This window comes from Lolium perenne, chromosome 3, assembly GCF_019359855.2.
Source record: "Lolium perenne isolate Kyuss_39 chromosome 3, Kyuss_2.0, whole genome shotgun sequence".
Taxonomy (NCBI): Eukaryota; Viridiplantae; Streptophyta; class Magnoliopsida; order Poales; family Poaceae; genus Lolium; species Lolium perenne.
The window spans coordinates 267,873,015-267,889,799 of record NC_067246.2 but is presented as its reverse complement, the minus strand read 5'-3'; the positions used below and the strand labels follow the sequence as shown (position 1 = coordinate 267,889,799).

General features: G+C 47.5%; 1 protein-coding gene across 1 annotated transcript; it reads right to left on the bottom strand.

Moving 5' to 3' along the window:
- Positions 1-5,984: 5,984 nt before the first annotated feature.
- LOC127344029 (protein ULTRAPETALA 1) lies at positions 5,985-9,686 on the bottom strand. Its single transcript, XM_051370257.2, has 3 exons — positions 8,808-9,686; positions 7,356-7,671; positions 5,985-6,412 (listed from the first exon to the last, which is right to left on the bottom strand). Exons 1-3 carry the CDS (start codon positions 9,010-9,012, stop codon positions 6,238-6,240), a joined length of 696 nt encoding a protein of 231 aa, XP_051226217.1. The 5' UTR covers positions 9,013-9,686; the 3' UTR covers positions 5,985-6,237.
- Positions 9,687-16,785: the final 7,099 nt, after the last annotated feature.

The window sequence follows — 16,785 nt, the reverse complement described above, 5'->3', positions numbered from 1 at the left end:
GAGTCTTTGCTCTTGTCCTTGGGAATGAGCCTCCCATTATGAAGCTCTCTATTCTCATAGGGGCATTCGGCAATGAAGTGGCGCTTGTCATCACAATTGTAGCATGATCTTGTCTTTGGACCAAAGCTTGTGAACCCATTTTTGTTGTTCCTCTTGATGTTGTCTTCCTTGGCCTTGGAGGGATCAACCCAAAAGGATTTTGCATGGAAGGCCATGTGATCATGGTAGTGGCATTGCAAATCTTCCGGATAAGTCATACTCCAAGATGCTCTATAAGATTCTTGAGGAACCACTTCTTCAACGGAGTTGACCACCAAGGCAAGGTTGGAACCTTTTGCCATCCCAATAGCACGATTGCGAGAATCATGAGAGGTTTCCTCAAGCACCTTGAGAGCTTGCAACTCGTGCACAACTTGTTGAGAGGTGAGAGAGGAATAGCATTCCCTTCCCACAAGAGTCTTGACATCAATGGGTACAAATGGCATCATGCATTCAATGTACTTCTCCTTGATCCAAGAATCATTGATGTGGGTGGCACCAACGAGCCGGAAGGCATCGGCAACGGTGAGAAGTCTTCCATACATATCTTCATGATCTTCATCCGGAAGCCTCATGAACCCTTCGGCTTTATTCTTGAGAGCATTATACTTGTTCCTCCTTGTGCTCTCACTTCCAATGCAACTCGCGGTCAAACCATCCCAAGCTTCCTTGGCGGTGGTGTAGTTCCGGACACGATGCAATTCCTTTGTCCCCACACTTGATTGAATCATGTGCAAGGCGGTGTTGTTGAGTTGACTCTCAATGGCTTCTCTTCTAGTCAAATTGTCGGGGTTGTATGGCTTGAAGCCCACCTTGATGATTCTCCATAATTCATTGGAGGCACTACAAACATGAGAGCGGAACTCAAATTGCCAAGTATCGAAATCCTCAATAGAAAACTTAGGTGGGTCGCCCCTAATGTTCAAATGAGGCATGGGAACCGGTATATCGGGTGATTGGAAAGGTGGAGGTACTCGATTATAGCTCTCACTTTCACTAGTTCCCTTGGGAGATGCAATGGGGGATTTGATAGTGTTTAAGTTATCACCTTCCACGGGTTTGGTAGATGAGGGTAAGTCCGAAGCCTCTCCCTCATGTAACACACCCGTGTCTTTAACCTCTACACTAGGAGCCTTGGGAAGGGCCGGAGCCAAAAGCTCGGCAATCATCTTTTTCATGCTTTCCATTTGGGCTTCCATGGAGGACTTCAACGAATTGAAGTCTTCCACGGAGACCATCTTGGCGGCCCCTTCCGAGGACTCCTCGTCCGGCATACTCTTAGGCGGTTAAGCCCGAAATAAGAGCCGAGGCTCTGATACCAATTGAAAGGATCGTATGCCGCACCTAGAGGGGGGGGGGTGAATAGGTGCTAACCAATTTTTAGTTCTTTTTCAAATTAGGCTTGACACAAATGGTAAATTCTCTAGATATGCAACTAAGTGAATTTCCCTATATGACAAGGCTACCAACTAAGCAAGATATATCTAAGCAATATAGAGAGAATAGGATAGAGGTAACCGAGAGTGGAGCACGCGATGACACGGAGATGATTCCCGTAGTTCCCTTCCTTTGCAAGAAGGTACGTCTACGTTTGGAGGAGTGTGGTTGCTACGCAAGCCAAACCAACAGCCACGAAGGCTTCACTCTCGGATCTCCGTGAGCAACGCCACGAAGGCCTAGCCCACTTCCACTAAGGGATTTCCTCGAGGCGGAAACCGGGCCTTTACAAAGTTCTTGGGGCACACATCCACAACCAAATTGGAGGCTCCCAAATCTGTAACAACACAACAAATCAACAAGCATACATCAACAACAACAACTAGGGATCCAAAGAGGAACACTAGCAAGGGGGCCCTCAAGCATAAGAGGGGGAAATGAAGAACGCTTCGGTGAGGATGTAGATCGGGGTCTTCTCCTTCGATTCTCCAAAGCACAAGTGATTTGGGTGGTTGAGGGAGGAGATCTGACGATTTTGGAGTTCTTGGTGGCTCAGCAATGGAGGATGAAGTTCTTAGGGTTTGAGCAACCTTCCAAGGTAAGTGAAGGGGGGTATATATACCCCACCTACTTTTCTGCCCGTTGGAGAGAAGAAACGCCGGCAGTGCCGGCCTTGAGACGCCGGCAGTGCCGGCCACCCCGGCAGTGCCGGCCTTGAGACGCCGGCAGTGCCGGCCACTTTCCTGATACGGCAGATCGACAGACAGGCCGGCAGTGCCGGGCCAAAGATGCCGGCAGTGCCGGGGAGTGCACACCGGCAGTGCCGGCCCGGAGTTGCCGGCAGTGCCGGCCACGGCCAGGTGACAGCTTCTTCCTTCTTTTCTTTTCTTCCTTTTTGAGTGGGTCGAGATTTTCCGAGGTATCTTTTCCATAACTGTAAACCACTTAGCACACGGTTAAATTGTCACCGGTGTTGTTAACAAACACACAAAACTCAGAGATCATGAAATGTTCTTTCAGACGGGGCCGCCGGTGGCCCCTGCCTACTCCGCCCCAACCTGGCCGCCGCCAGCCCGCGTGTGCTCCGCCCCAAGGTCGCTGCCGCCGCCCCAAGGTCGTCACCCCATGCCCGCGCCTTCTCCGCCCCAAGGGCGCCGCCGCCGGCACACGCCTGCCCCGGCCGGGGGTTGCCCTCCCCGGCATGCGACGGCTTTGGGGCCGCGAGCCCGCGTGTGCTCCGCCCCAGCTGCCGCCGCCCCAAGGTCGTTGTCCCAGGCCCGCGCCTTCTCCGTCCCAAGGGTGCCGCCACCGGCTCACGCCTGCCCTGGCCGGGGGTCGCCGTCCCTGGCCGGCGCCTGCTACGCCCTGAAGCCGCCGCATGCCGCCCTGAGGCCGCCGTCCTGGCGGGAGCCACGCCACCCAGCGATGCGGTGGAGATCACGGCCGGCGTCCGACCCATTCGGGAGCTCCCCGCAGCGTCGTCCATGGAGACCTCACGGTCGGCGACGGAGATGGGGCGGGCGAGGGGTCGTGCACCAAGACGATAGCAGGGAGAGGCGTTGAGGATTTGGTCTCCCTCATGGCTCTGGTCAAAGCGGTTGGATTAGCCAAAGGGGAACCAAGCGGTGGATGGCAGGGCCCACCCACTAAATAATTTTGGAGGAAACGGACAAATCCTAACCGGAAGAGGTGAGAGACAATGAGAATGAAGTAGCCTTAGTAACCGGTAACCGGTAGTATATCTACCTAAAAAAAGCAAACGAAAAACTACCATGTGGTTGACTCGGTGAGAAAGAGTAGAGGAGGGTTACGTGTCTCCAGATGATTGGAAAAAAATAGCCCATAAACAGTGTCCAAGACAATCTAGGAGCGTGAATCCATCTAAACTTTATATAGTGTATATATAGGCCGGCGTGGACAGCACGCGTGTCCTCCCATATCCGCACCTGTGGACCTAGGACCCGTATGGAAGCGACCCAACGGCCTTCTTCCACTGGCCATCAATGGAAGTAGGCTGACTCCTGCTCTGCCCGCGCCGCCCGACGCCTGAGCTCCTGCCTTGGCCATGCAGCCAGCCGTCCATCAATGCCGACGTTTCGTTCTACGCGCCGACATCCAATGCTCTGGCTTGCCGTTTTTAAGTAGGCTAGTGGCGGCCATTTTCTTCCCTAACCTCACTACTTCCATTCCCCACACCACGACCACCACAAGCATCTCCGCAACAATGGCTGGAGGCATAGGGTCGAGGGGAGGGAGCCTATGACGGCCTCCGGGCTGTGGCTGTGGCCATGGCCGAGGCCGCAACAGAGGAAGGAGTAGCGGGAGAGGCCAAAGTCAGCCACCAGCGTCCCCGTTGCCAGCACTACCATCGTCGCCCGACCCTATCGCCATCGACCTCTTCGGCTTCGAGTTTCGCGTGACCATCCACCAGGGCATGAGGTGGGACAGGTTGCGCCTGCCCCAGAGGTCCATCTCAATCGTCGATAGGCAAGAGCCCCACCATGTACTCATGCGTGTGTTCGGCGGCTCAACCGTCCTGTGGCCCGCGGAGGTGATGTTCGACGACGAATGGCAGAAGTTCCTCCATAACGGCTGGAGGCGCTTCGCCCGCTCGCACGCCATTGAGGTCGGGCACTTTGTCGTCTTCAAGTACGACGGCCACGACGACTTCATCGTCAAAGTCTTCGATGAGACCATGTGCCGCTGCCACTACCACTCCAACAAGGACGACTAGGAGTCTTCAAGGACGACTAGGAGTCTTCTACTATGTTTTTATTTATGTTTTATTTAAGTTCCATTAATTTGCTTGAAACAAATCTTCAGATATGTATGCAATATTTGAGAAATTTATTTGCAAGATTTGGCCAACACCGGACAGAAACGGAGATACCCTAAGCACATCTCCGGCTAGATCCATTTCGAGAAAATCACACTAACCACCTATTACTCAAACTACTCACTTTTGTTGTCGACAAAAAATACCAACTATACATATACACAAAGTTTCATATTTAGGATCCACGTGTCCATCAACTGGTATTTTCAAACATTTCAAGAAAATATGAAAATTTCCAATAAATGAAAAAATATAAACTCACAAATCTGGAATAGTTCGAAAGAATTTAGATCACTTGTTTAAAATATTTACCACTTACTGGAGATTCAACCAAAATTTGGTGAAATTTCCAAACTTTTCGAAAAATCTGAAAATTTTCTAGTATTTGAAGCAATCTGACATAAATAATCTGGGAGAGTTTGACATAATTTAAGTGTCCCCGGGTCCACCGGTTTTGCTATTAAGTAGCCTAATCCAAAATTTAGACCTCTCTGCAACAGAAACTAAATTAGACTTCCGGGCGCGTATGATCCTCTATCATAAAAACATATTTCCAAGTGTTAAAAATTTTGAAAAAAAATTACATGTACATCTCCATAATATGTGTGTTCGTAAAGTTTCACGAAAAATGATATTTTCCGTAGTCTAAATGAAAAATAGAAAATTTATCTTGTGTCAAGTCTTTCTTTTAGCACCGAATTTTGTCTTTTTTACACACGTCACAGGACAAATCAATTTTCCATGAAACGACTTTGTGAGCGCGTAGCACATCAAGATGTACGAGTGCGAAATTTTTGTTTCATCTTTTTGACATTTTAAAATGTGTCTAACATGCATTTCAAAATAAATGGATCACACGCTCCCATGTGCCAGAACATCGCTCCCAAACTACATGTATAGTTGGTGTTCTTTGCAAAAGATAGGAAAAGTGAATAGTTTGTGCAACATAGGTATCAATAGTGAGTGGTTTTTGCAATTTCTGACCCATTTCAAATAACAATTTTGAATTGGTTGGTCGAAAATGCCCATTTGGCCACAAGTGTACGATTTAGAACAGGGGCATGTTTTTCTCTGGTTTCTACGTTTTTTTTAGGAATATTTTTTTCTTTGGTGACACTCTTCATCCATTTCGTTTAAAGAAATGGTTCATAGAAAAAGTATATGAAGTTTCCTTTTTGTTTTGCTTTCAAAGAGAAAACAAAAACATTCTACAATCTAGTCAAACCTTTCTTTTACATTTCTATGCACAAAGAATGAGATAAAGATCATAAATTTACCTAATATTACCTTTACATTTATTTTGACCATAATTTAATTATGGTTTTAAGGATTCCTGTGTTTTTTCTATTCTTACAATTTAAACACCCAATTTCGTAAATTTCTATGCTTTTACAATATTATGGGTTTGCACATATATTTCTATCCTATTCCTATGCGTTTCCTATTCCTACATTTTTAAAATACTACGTATTAAAAAGACCCTTAGTTTGCCAAATGTCAGATTTTGTCAGGAGAAAAAAAACAGTAGGACTGCAAAACGCCCGTCAACATGCTATACGTAGTCATGCTCTGGGTTTTTGCCACGCTCTTGCACACAAACACACTGCATGGTGCGTGCATCTCAGCTAGAGCATCAAGGTGAGGAAATAACACCTAAAACAGGCACCGACAATGTAGAACGCAATCCAATATAAACTGTCAACGACTTGTATCCAATAACGAACAGCTTGCTTCCCCAGGTCTGTTTTTATGGAAACGGAAGCCAGCCACAGAACTAAATAACAATGTCTCAGAATAAGGCCACCCCAGCATTTATGCTTGGGGGCATACTTAGAGCTCCGGCCCCCCTCCGGATCGCCAAGGATGGCGGCCTCGGCAAAGGGGGTGTCGTCTCAACGAATGGAACAAATGGTTGTCAGATCATCCTACTCCTTGGAGTTGCTGTAGAAGTCGACGCAGGTCTGGCACGCGCAATCGGTGAAGCGGCACATCGTGCACCCGAAGCAGACGCACTTCATGCAGCCGGTGCAGGACGCCGCGCGGGAGCACCCCTTCAGAACCTTGCGGCTCCCCCGCTCCTCATCATCATCGCAGCTCATCCTGGTGGTGGCAACCAAAGCATAAGAGGTAGTAGTCAGATGAGCAATGTATGTAGAGAAAGTAACAGACTTTGTCATGGTAAAACCAGAGATTGAAACACAGGTAACCAAGATTTGAAAAAAGTGATTAAATCAAGATGACTTGAATCGAGTCAAATGATCCTGCTTATTGGAACAAAACAAGCAAAGGAAAACGATAGAGCTGCAAACACCTACAACCATCCTTAATAATATTTTCTTATATGCTGTTATATGAACCTTGCTAGGGGGTGTGAGACGCTCCTGCATGAAGGTGCATTGTAGTCACAGGCCACATGAATGTGCAGAGAACTGACAATTCTGGCAAGAAACTTGCACAACATGTACTACAAAGCCAGCAGTTTCTGTTTCTACTTCCCAGTTCCAATGGGGGGTTTATATTGACTATTAAGAAGTCATGTGTATTTCAGTTTCCCCGAAAACAAAAATGTGATGCTTGGTAGCTAAGTGCAAATTCCTGCTAAGCAAAATTAGTGAAGGTGTTTTCATTATGAATATTTGCAGTACCACAGGCAGAGTTTTATCAGGTTGCACCGGCTTGGCGCCACAGCATGTACCAGTAGTAATGGTATGCTTGATTATAATTATTACTACTACAAGTACTAGTACTACTGTTATTATTAACACGAGCACAGAAGCATGTACTACTTCTACCAGTTGAGACAAACAAACATTAGAGATAGTACTTTCTAAAAAGTGTAGCCTACAAAGGGAATCCACCGTGCCACTAGTATTAATCAATTCAGCAACCAAGATATGTATAAAAAATTTGCAGCTATGAGAATGACCGGATAACAGCAATAAAAAATATCTGATCACACTACTCTTAAGTAAAAGAGCACAGAAGCAATCAAGTTGACATACAAAAATTTGCAGCCTTTGTTCTCCAGGTCCAACACACATACCTATCAGTTGTGAGATCTGCACATGTCCAGTTATGCTTTGCAAGAGCATCATGGTAAACACGACACTCTTCCTTGGTCCGAAGCTTAAATCTCCTCTCCTTGTCACACCTAGTACAACGGATGAACTCATCCCGGTGCGATAGACGACCACTACGGCCTTTGTTTGAACCATTGTGTGACAGGTTGTAGTACTTGAGCAGAACTGTCTTTCCGAGTGGAACCTTCTCTCCTTCAACCATGGCCCACACGGTGTTCCTCCACTTTCCTGCAGTCTCCCTTCCAGAGTGCTTCTCAAAGGCGGAAGGAGTCAACTTATCTGAAATTTCAAGTTACAAAACTTAAAAGACAATTCTTCTGAATAACTGTGATATCAGAAATATCTAGACGGTAAAAACAAGTTCTGCGATGAAATGCTCTAAAAACAAGTTATGGGAGCAACATGTGTGATGTCACTCCAGCAAAGAGAGCACTTAACCCGTTAACATAAGTAGTAACTTCCTAAGAGGATGGATGGGTGTTGTTTTAGCAAGGAGCAGCCCAGGTTTGTACCCAGATCAGCAGACATCTTATCGAAGGCCGCCGTCATAACTTACTAGCTTAAGGAACTGCATATTTTGAATGCAGAGCCTCTCACCTTTGTTAAATCACACTTCTACCTAGATCTCATAAACAAATCCTTGAAAACTGGAAGGTGGTAGCATATGGCAAGTAGTAAGGGATGCTATACTTTTCTTTTCCATATGTAATTTCAGACGTTTCTTCCAGCTAAGTTAAGAACAAGGCTAGATCAAATAAAGACCCACATTTGATGAAAGAATAATAAGATGGTGCTTGCTAAACTGTGCTAGAAATATTTTGGGTCGCAGGCACTGAATTCTGTATGCAGACTCTGAACTCAAACGAATATGCAGATAATGCAGACTGATCTATAGTGTAGTGTACAGTAAAACCCTCAGTGATAGTATGATCATGGTGTACCAAGGTCAGTACGGATACACGAAAAGACCATACATCAGATATGAAAAACAAAATGTATCATTAACATCTGCCAGAAATAAATGCTACGGTGATCAGGAACCAACACAGAACAGAGACAGAAGTAAAGCTCCAAGCAAGGAAAACGCAACATACTACAGAAGGTACATGCAAAGGCAAGGAATGATGCAGACAACAACTATCAGAGACCAGGCACCAAACTCGCTACAGGTATCCTGACATGAGCCAGAGCAAGAACGTCGACCAGAGCAACAATGCATGGTACAAAGTAGTACTGGAAGTCAGGCGACGCCGGGCACGAGCAGCGCCGACGCGCGTGCACCGGCATTGCATGCAGATCGAGTTACGCCGTGACCAAAAGACCAAACACCGTCCGTGCATCGATGCACGGACATGAAATCAAGAAGAAAAAGAAAAGAAAAAGAAACAAACAACGTGGGTGGATGGGGCACGAACCTTCACCGCAGCCTGGAGTACAATCGCAGTTAATCGCCAGGTCGCCTGAGGGGTAGATGAGGAGGCGACCTACAGCGTCGCCGTAGCGGCGGCTGGTGCATCCGCACATGACCTCGACGAAGCCGTCGCCAAGCCGCACCCCGCTCACCTCCCGAAGCTCCTCCTCGCTGAACAGCGCAGCCCCGCTTCCGTTCGCCGCAGCCATCTCTCCGACAAACGACAGGAACAAGCTGTTGACAAACTCGGGAAAAAAGGGGCCAGAAAGCGATCTGGCCTGCGTCAAATCAAGAAACTACTAGACACCGATCAGATGACGATACGGGGAAGGCAAAACCGGTGGATCAAAGTAAAAGGAAGTTAGGCAAGTAGGTGGACAGGAGATGGGAGATATATAGAGGTGGGAAACTGTGGCGGAACAGGAACCAAAGCGGCGCCTTTCCACAAGGAGCCGCGGCGAATTGGGTTCCCACCAAATCTTGACGAGAGCGATCTCCCAAAAGGCCCGGCGAAGAATAAATGCGAAGGCTGCTCCTCTTTCCTGGAAGGGGATATATGATCCGAGACTAAGAACAACGAGCGGAGAGGGCAGAAGCTGGCTGCGCAAAGGCGACTCCTTTCTGGAAGAAGGGATTGAGGGGCTTGCTCCAGATCGACCAAGAAACGACCCGAAAAAGTGGATCTGGATGGAGCGCCCAGGCTTCAAGGAATGCCTCCTGCTCCGACTCCAGCCCTCTCGAAGGCTATGGCTGTGGGGGTTGGAGAGGGAGGGGAGGGGGAGGAGGAGGTCGAGACTGGAGAGGAGGAGAGGGAGGAGGAAGGAGGAGGATAGGAGATGGAGCTCTGGTGTTGTGCTGGTGCTGGGCTTTTAACCTATGGACGGATGGGAGGATGGTTATGTTTGTGTGCGTCTCTTCTCCACGAGCCTTCCCTATACATCAACTGTGTTTCTACTGTTTTCCATTATTGCTATTCGGTTGATAATCCGCAAAACTAATTGCTGCAATTTGATGGCTATTATTTGAGAATAGCTAAGAAAAAATATTATAGTCCTCGACAATTTATCGGCTAGATTTCTACGGTTGGATGGTTAGAAGAAGGTGGCGGCGCGGCGGAGGATCTCCGAAAGAATTAGGGTACCAAGCCTGACCTAGGGCAGAGTCATCCTCTCGGTATCGTGGGCCCAAGTATATGGGGCCTAATCCGTTACATTGGGATATATTGTGTTTTACGCGGTCCAGCAAGCGGCCCACTATTCTAAGCTGAAAGCGGTGAGTTAAAATATATTTAGAAAAATATATCGCTAGTAGTTCAGTGTGTACTAAGATCTAATCGGATAACACCATAGAAAAACTAAATTGTTCTATCGATCACTATTCTTCAGTTCACTCTAGCATAAATGGATTACAAGGACTTTTCTGTACATAAGACCAAATATCATCCCAAAGTAATTTTTTTGATTTATCAACCGTAGTTTGCTAACATATACTTCCATTAATTCACATGAGCTTGGTTAGGAGTATCAATTGGCCAAGCTAGGTCTCTTTTTATTTTTGGAAAGAAGGGCAGAACATTGGCTCCCCAAGTCCCGATTTCTCATTGAGATGGTGAAACCGTAGTTCTTTATTTAGCTAATTGTTGCATTTTTCTCTAGTTTTGCACTATTTCTACATTTTTTCTATGTTGAATAACTTCTATCATCATTTATAGAATCGATAACTTCGAACACAATTTGGTTCTTTGGTTGAAAACTCATTGGTTATAGTTATCCACACCAGGATTATATTTGGTTAGCAATATAATACATGAAAACTTAGAAATACGATCGGCATACATGTAAAAACAGAAGGTTGAAGATTTTTTATTGTAAATGTGTGTGTTCGGTTTGCAATAATAGAAAAATAGAGGAATCCTAAGAAACACAATCAAATCCAAACCAATACATGAAATGTTATATTATAGTGTAATTATGCCGCTATTTTTTTCTCCCAATTGATTGAATGACTAGGATTTGAGTATAGCTAAGAAAAAATGTTATAATCATGAACAACTTATCGGTTACACTTATAGGATTAAATGCGTCATAAGAAGGTGGCGGCGCGGTGGTGGATAGCTGGAATAGAAAGGGTGCCAAGCCTAGCCTAGGGCACATCCATCCTCTGGGGTTCGCTGGCCCACATATATATGGGGCCTAACTTGTTATATTTGGACATATTGTAGTTTGTGCGGTCCACTAAGCGGCCCACTATTTCTAGCCGGAAGTTGCGAGCTAGAACATAGGGATATATTTCACTGGTATCTCTATATGTGTGTCCGTCTAAGATCTAAGTGGACAACATTATAGGAAACCAAATTGTTTTATCGGATAGCTATTCTTGAATTCACTCTAGTCTAGCATAAATTGACCCCGATGACGTAATAAGACCAAACCTCACTTGAAGTAGTACTTTTTTGATCCACCATCCATAGTTTGCTAACATAGACTACCCATTAATTCACATGACCTACGTTAGGAGTATCAATCGACCTAGCTATGTTTTTCCCATTTTAGGAAAGAAGGGCAGAATATTGCTCCATCTCTTCTCGGTGAGTTGGTGAAACCTCTCCATTCTTTATTTAGCTATAATCGGTTGCATGCATATATTTCCTGCTTTGCACTATTTCGAGATATTTCTATGATGAATAACTCCTATGGTCATTTATAGAATTGATAACTTCGGACATGATTTAATTCTTTGGTTCTATGTTGGGTCATATTCATTGATGATAGCTGCCCACAGTAGGGTTACATTTTGTTAGCAATATAATACATGAAAACTTAGAAATACGAGAGGCGTGCATGTGGAAAATAGAAGGTCGAAGAAAACATTCATTTTTGTAAATGCGTGTGTTTGGTTTGCGGGGAAAAACAGATAAATCCTAATAAACATGATCAAATCCAAACAAATACAAAAACGTTATAATATGGTGTAATTATGCCACTAAGTACTTAAGTCTCGCACTTGCTACGTAGTATTCTTTTAAAAAAGATCATGTGGAGTCTGAACCTCCCGCCTTTTCTTTGAAAGAGAGTGACCTTTTGTTTTCTCTTTGCTTCATTGATTTAAACCAAACCGCTAAAATAGTCTAAACAATCTCCTACACTTTTATTGCCCTAGACTTACCTTAGGACTTTCCATAACAGAAATTCCAGGTCAATTTGCTATCTATCTATTCAATTTGTGAAACTAATACTACCATGTCCCAAAATAAGTGACTCGTCTTTATATGGATAATGATATATCTAGACATACTTTAGTTGTATATACATTTGTTTCTAGAAAAAAAAAGTTGAGTCAATTGTTTTGTCACGGATGGAGTCCAAGATTACATGCCACTCGAGCGGTTTAGAGCATCCCTAACAGATCATGCAAATCTTTTGCCCATAAAAGGTGTAACAGACAAAGATGTCCTGGGTTTCGATACTTCAACATTCTAGATTCGTTTTGCTATGTATTTCCATTTGTGATATACTACAAGGTTATAGGCCACTACAACGGTTTAATTAATATTGCATTGTGTTTCAAGAGGTGTCTTGATGTCACTTACCCATGTTTTAGTACTCCCTCCTACACCTGGGCAAAGCTCGGGCCGGGCCGGGCTTCGGGCCGGGCTTAAAAAAGCCCGCGGGTAAAAAGTCAAGCCCGAGCCCGGCCCGGCCCGACCGTCGGGCCTGTAATTGAAGCCCGAACCCGGCCCGAACGACCAAAAAGCCCGGCCCGGCACGAGAAGCCCGGCCCGACCAGGCTAAAATGCGCGAAAATGAAGGCCCGAGCCCGGCCCGGCCCGACGTTCGGGCTCAGATTTCAGGCCCGAGCCCGGCCCGAAGTGCAAGCCCGACCCGGCCCGGCCCGGGATTTTCGGGCCGGGCCGTCCGGGCCGGGCTGCCCATGCCCAGATGTACTCCCTCCATCCTACTACCTCCCATTGAAGGAATAAGGCGTCCTCGTTTTACGTGTTTTTCGTTTGACTAAGAATTACTTAAAGTATGTAAAGATTGTTTGTATGAAATTAATATCATTAGAAAGCGTTTTTCAATACAAATCCAACAATACTAATTACATATAATATAACCAAGATTTTGTTGCTCAATTTTTATGGTCAAAGTTCGCCTTGGAATACGTGTGCGCAAAGTATATGAAACATGTTTTAACTTTGTCTGAATTGAATGCATTCAGGCAGACAATTTTTATGGGACCGAGGAAGCATGTTGCTAGCGCATAGTACTCCTCCCTCCGTGTTCTGGATTTCATCACAGTTAGAGATTGTAAATTTTGACTATATATTTAGGATAAAATATCGATATCTATAATATAGAACATATAGCGTTAGAATTATCGTAAAATATATTTTTATATTGTACGTATTTTTTTATATGGGTTTGGGATCTTTACTAAAAAATGTTAAATTTGACAAAGTTTAACTTTAACTAAATTCATAATGCGAAGTAAATAAAAATAAAGAAAGTAGTATAATAGTTTAAGATGAGTACTCCCCACCAGCAGAACCACGACGGCCCCCGGCCGGAGCGATTCTACGGACGCGGGAGCGAGATGGCCGGCGCGTTGTTGCGGTGCGGCGGCGGTGGAGCCGGTGGTCAGGTGGTGCCTGGACGCTGGATGCTGATACGGAGTGTAGGGTAGCTGGGGCCGGAGAAAAGAGCGTGTCGACGGGCCCCGCTACCACTAGCTCCTGTGATTGTGAATGAGAGCCCCAACTCCCGAGGCAGGAGGGATGACGAGGCTGGCTTGGTGGGCCCCATTTGCGGCGCGGCGCGGCGTGGAGATTTTACGAATTTTATGACGCGACTGCGCGAAGTATGGAGCGTCACGAGCCAGGCTATCGTGCACCGCGCACGAAAGGACGTCGACCGTGGGAGGGCAGCGCCGCTACGCCGGATTTGTCGCTGCATCAAAGTGTGAGCAATCCGCCCGGAAGAAAAGCCGCAGGGAGAGCGCCGAGTTGCACGATGTGTATACGAGCGCGCGTCTTGTTTTCCGCATCCGTCCGAGGGATCGGCAAACGTATCTCCGTCAGAAGTTGGGGAACGCCTCGGCATGTGTGCATCCAGTGATGTATATATCCTTCTTTGTTCCTTATTTCAAAAATACTCCACCGTTCATAAAAAAGCGTCAAAATTTTATCTAAATTAGAATGTACCTACGAGTACACATTAAAGAAATATCTAAATGTATTAAAATTTAGATAAAATTACCACATCCTTTTATGGACGGAGGTAGTAGTTCATTACTCCACAATACTCTACCCTAAAGAAACATGATAGAGATGAAAAACGCCGCGCTGCTCCATCCACACTAGAGCTAGGCGATCTGGCGATTTTCACGCGACCTCGCGCCACCGCCCTGACCTCCATCCACCGCCCTGACCTCCCGCCGACGCTGGTACTCGTCGACGCGCCCGGCGGAGGATCATGTCCATCCCAAAGTGGACGACGGGTTTCCCATCGTTCGCCGAGGAGGTGAGGATGGGGGAGGAGAGGGCGTGGAAGGAGAAGGAAGTGGTGATGGCGGAGGAGAGGAGGCAGGCGTTGCTGCGGCGGAAGTTGCTGATCCTCCAGATCAGCCTCGCCTCCGAGTGGGCGATCGAGCAGATGGCAAAGGGTTGGCGACCGCAGATCTCAGGGCAGGGGCTCAAGGAGCAGGTGGCTGCGCCGTTGGCGATGATCAAGCTAAAGGATCCCGAGGACCCGAAGCGGCTCATGGTGGAGCAGGGGCTGGAAGATCTGGAGAATTGGACGCCGTGAATGCCTCGCTTCGGGGCTTGCCTCTGAGCTCCTCTCCGCCGCGTCTGCCTGGCGGTGCTGGGGTTGGTCCTGATGGTTCTGCTGGTTCTAGAAGCATTGCGGAGTTTCGGCGGCGGATGGAGATGATCCGCCGGGGTAATCCGTCCCCGGCAAGGAGCTTCTCGCTGGAGGGGATGGGGGAAGCTTGGAGAAGCCCCCAGAGGCGGGCCACTCCACGCAGCCGCTCCTTGCTGGCAGCCTTCACTACTAGGAAAAAGGCAATCAGTGGCGCACCACATATAGCCTTCAGTGGCGCACTAGTGGTGCGCCACTGCTATCACGCCACTGCTAACAGTTAGCAGTGGCGCACTAGTGGTGCGCCATTGGTACTTCAGATAGCAGTGGCGCACTAGGTGGTGCGCCACTACTGCCTTTAACAGTGCGCCACAACTAACATCAGTAGGGAAATAAAAAGAAGGGACAAGTGCGCCACCCGTTGCTTTAGCAGTGCGCCACAGCAACACTAGTAGCGAAACAAAAAAAAAGGGGCATGTGCGCCACCCGTAGCATTCTGGTGCGCTAGTGTTCACCATGGTTGGAAAAAAAAATGCAGGACAGGTCGTCGAAATAACATTACACTAATTAAATTTACAGAGCAGTCCAAATAAATTTACATTTATTTACAGAGCAGTTCAAACAAATTTACAACGAATATTTACAGAAAACACCCTAAAAACAAAAAATGAAAAGCAATCAAGTCCCATAGGGGAACCACATCGCCGCCCGAGACCCTCGTCCCTGCCACCACCTGCCGCCCGTCGATGTGCTCCTCGCGGCGCTGCGTGGCTGCTGGGCGCAGGCCATGGGCCTACGTCGGCTCCTCAGAACTGCACCCGTGCTCCCGGACCTACTCCACGGCGCCGCCACCGGCAAGATGCGCGAGCTCCTCCACGCGCTGCGGGTGAGGAGGAACGGTGGCGCGGGAGGAGCCAGGCTGCTGGGGTGTCTCGGCCGGCCTTGCGGTTGTAGAAGATGTCGACGAAGGTGGGCTCCTTCTCCTGGTCGGCGGCGGTGGAGGTCGTCTCCTTGGGCGCGCGGAAGAAGGACCAGTACTGGGTGTGCTGGGCACAACCAGAAGAGAGCGCTCCTTGCGTAGATGCAGGAGGGCGGCACAGCACCGGCCGCTCCGATTGAATCAAGCCACGCAGATCCCTTGGTTGAATTGATGGAACGATGGAGCCATGGATGCAGGGGATCTTGGGGAGGAAGAAGAAGAGCAGGGGATTTTGGGTGGATTCCATGTGGCCGAGGCTAGCTAGGATGCTGCTGGTCGAGGAGAAGGAGCGGCCGTTCTTCACACGCTGGAGATCTGGGGGCGAGGAGATCTGGGGGCGCGGCCATGGGAGTGGGGGCGAGGAGATCTGGAGGCTGCTGGTTGTCTGGTTCGAATGCCAAGTTCCTGTGCGTGTGCCTTTGACCCGGGATGTTTCTGGTACTTTGGCTAGGTGGGAGAGGGAACCACGTGCAGAGAGAGAAGAGAGGAGGAGACCGGTGAGAGAATTATTGGAGAGAGAAAGGAAGGTGGAGCTGAGTGGCGCACCACGTCTAGCAGTGCGCTATAACTACTCTAAATATCAGTGGAGCACTACGTGTGATGCGCCATTAGTAAGTGTACCAGTTGTGGTCAATTAAGCCTATAAATAGTAGTGGCGCACATGTAAAGCTAGTGCGCTATTGGTAATTTGTTAGTAGTGGAGCACCACTAAGGAGTGCGCCACTGCTAAGTTTGGGGGAGGGGTATGATCTAGCAGACCTTTAGTAGTGGCGCACCAGAAAAGCAGTGCGCCACTGCTATTTCTGTACCAGTGGAGCACCACTTTTCGGTGCGCCACTGCTAACTAGTAGTGGCGCACCAAAAGAGGTGTGCGCCACTGACACCATTCTTACGGCTAGGCCTTTTCCTATTAGTGCTTGGGTGGCCGTCGATTGTCTCCAGATCGAAATCGAGCCGTTGGTGCTCTCGATGGTTTGGCAGACTTCAGAAATACGTCTTCGGTTGTGGATATATCAGTGGACGCTCCGCCCGTCTCAGACAAAAAACTCCTGGTTGGATCTAGGGCTCCGCCTGGCTCTCAGACCCTCGGCTGGGTCAGGAGGGATCTAGTCCAGGCAAAATCCTTTACTCCAGCAGATTGCTAC

Bases quoted from the DNA above. Each gene is read 5' to 3' on its own strand.
- LOC127344029 (XM_051370257.2), bottom strand. From the start codon at position 9,012: ATGGCTGCGGCGAACGGAAGCGGGGCTGCGCTGTTCAGCGAGGAGGAG. The intron at 7,672-8,807 runs GTTCGTGCCCCA...TTGAAATTTCAG, and splicing joins TACTCCAGGCTGCGGTGAAG to ATAAGTTGACTCCTTCCGCC. The intron at 6,413-7,355 runs GTATGTGTGTTG...TGCCACCACCAG, and splicing joins GCAGATCTCACAACTGATAG to GATGAGCTGCGATGATGATG.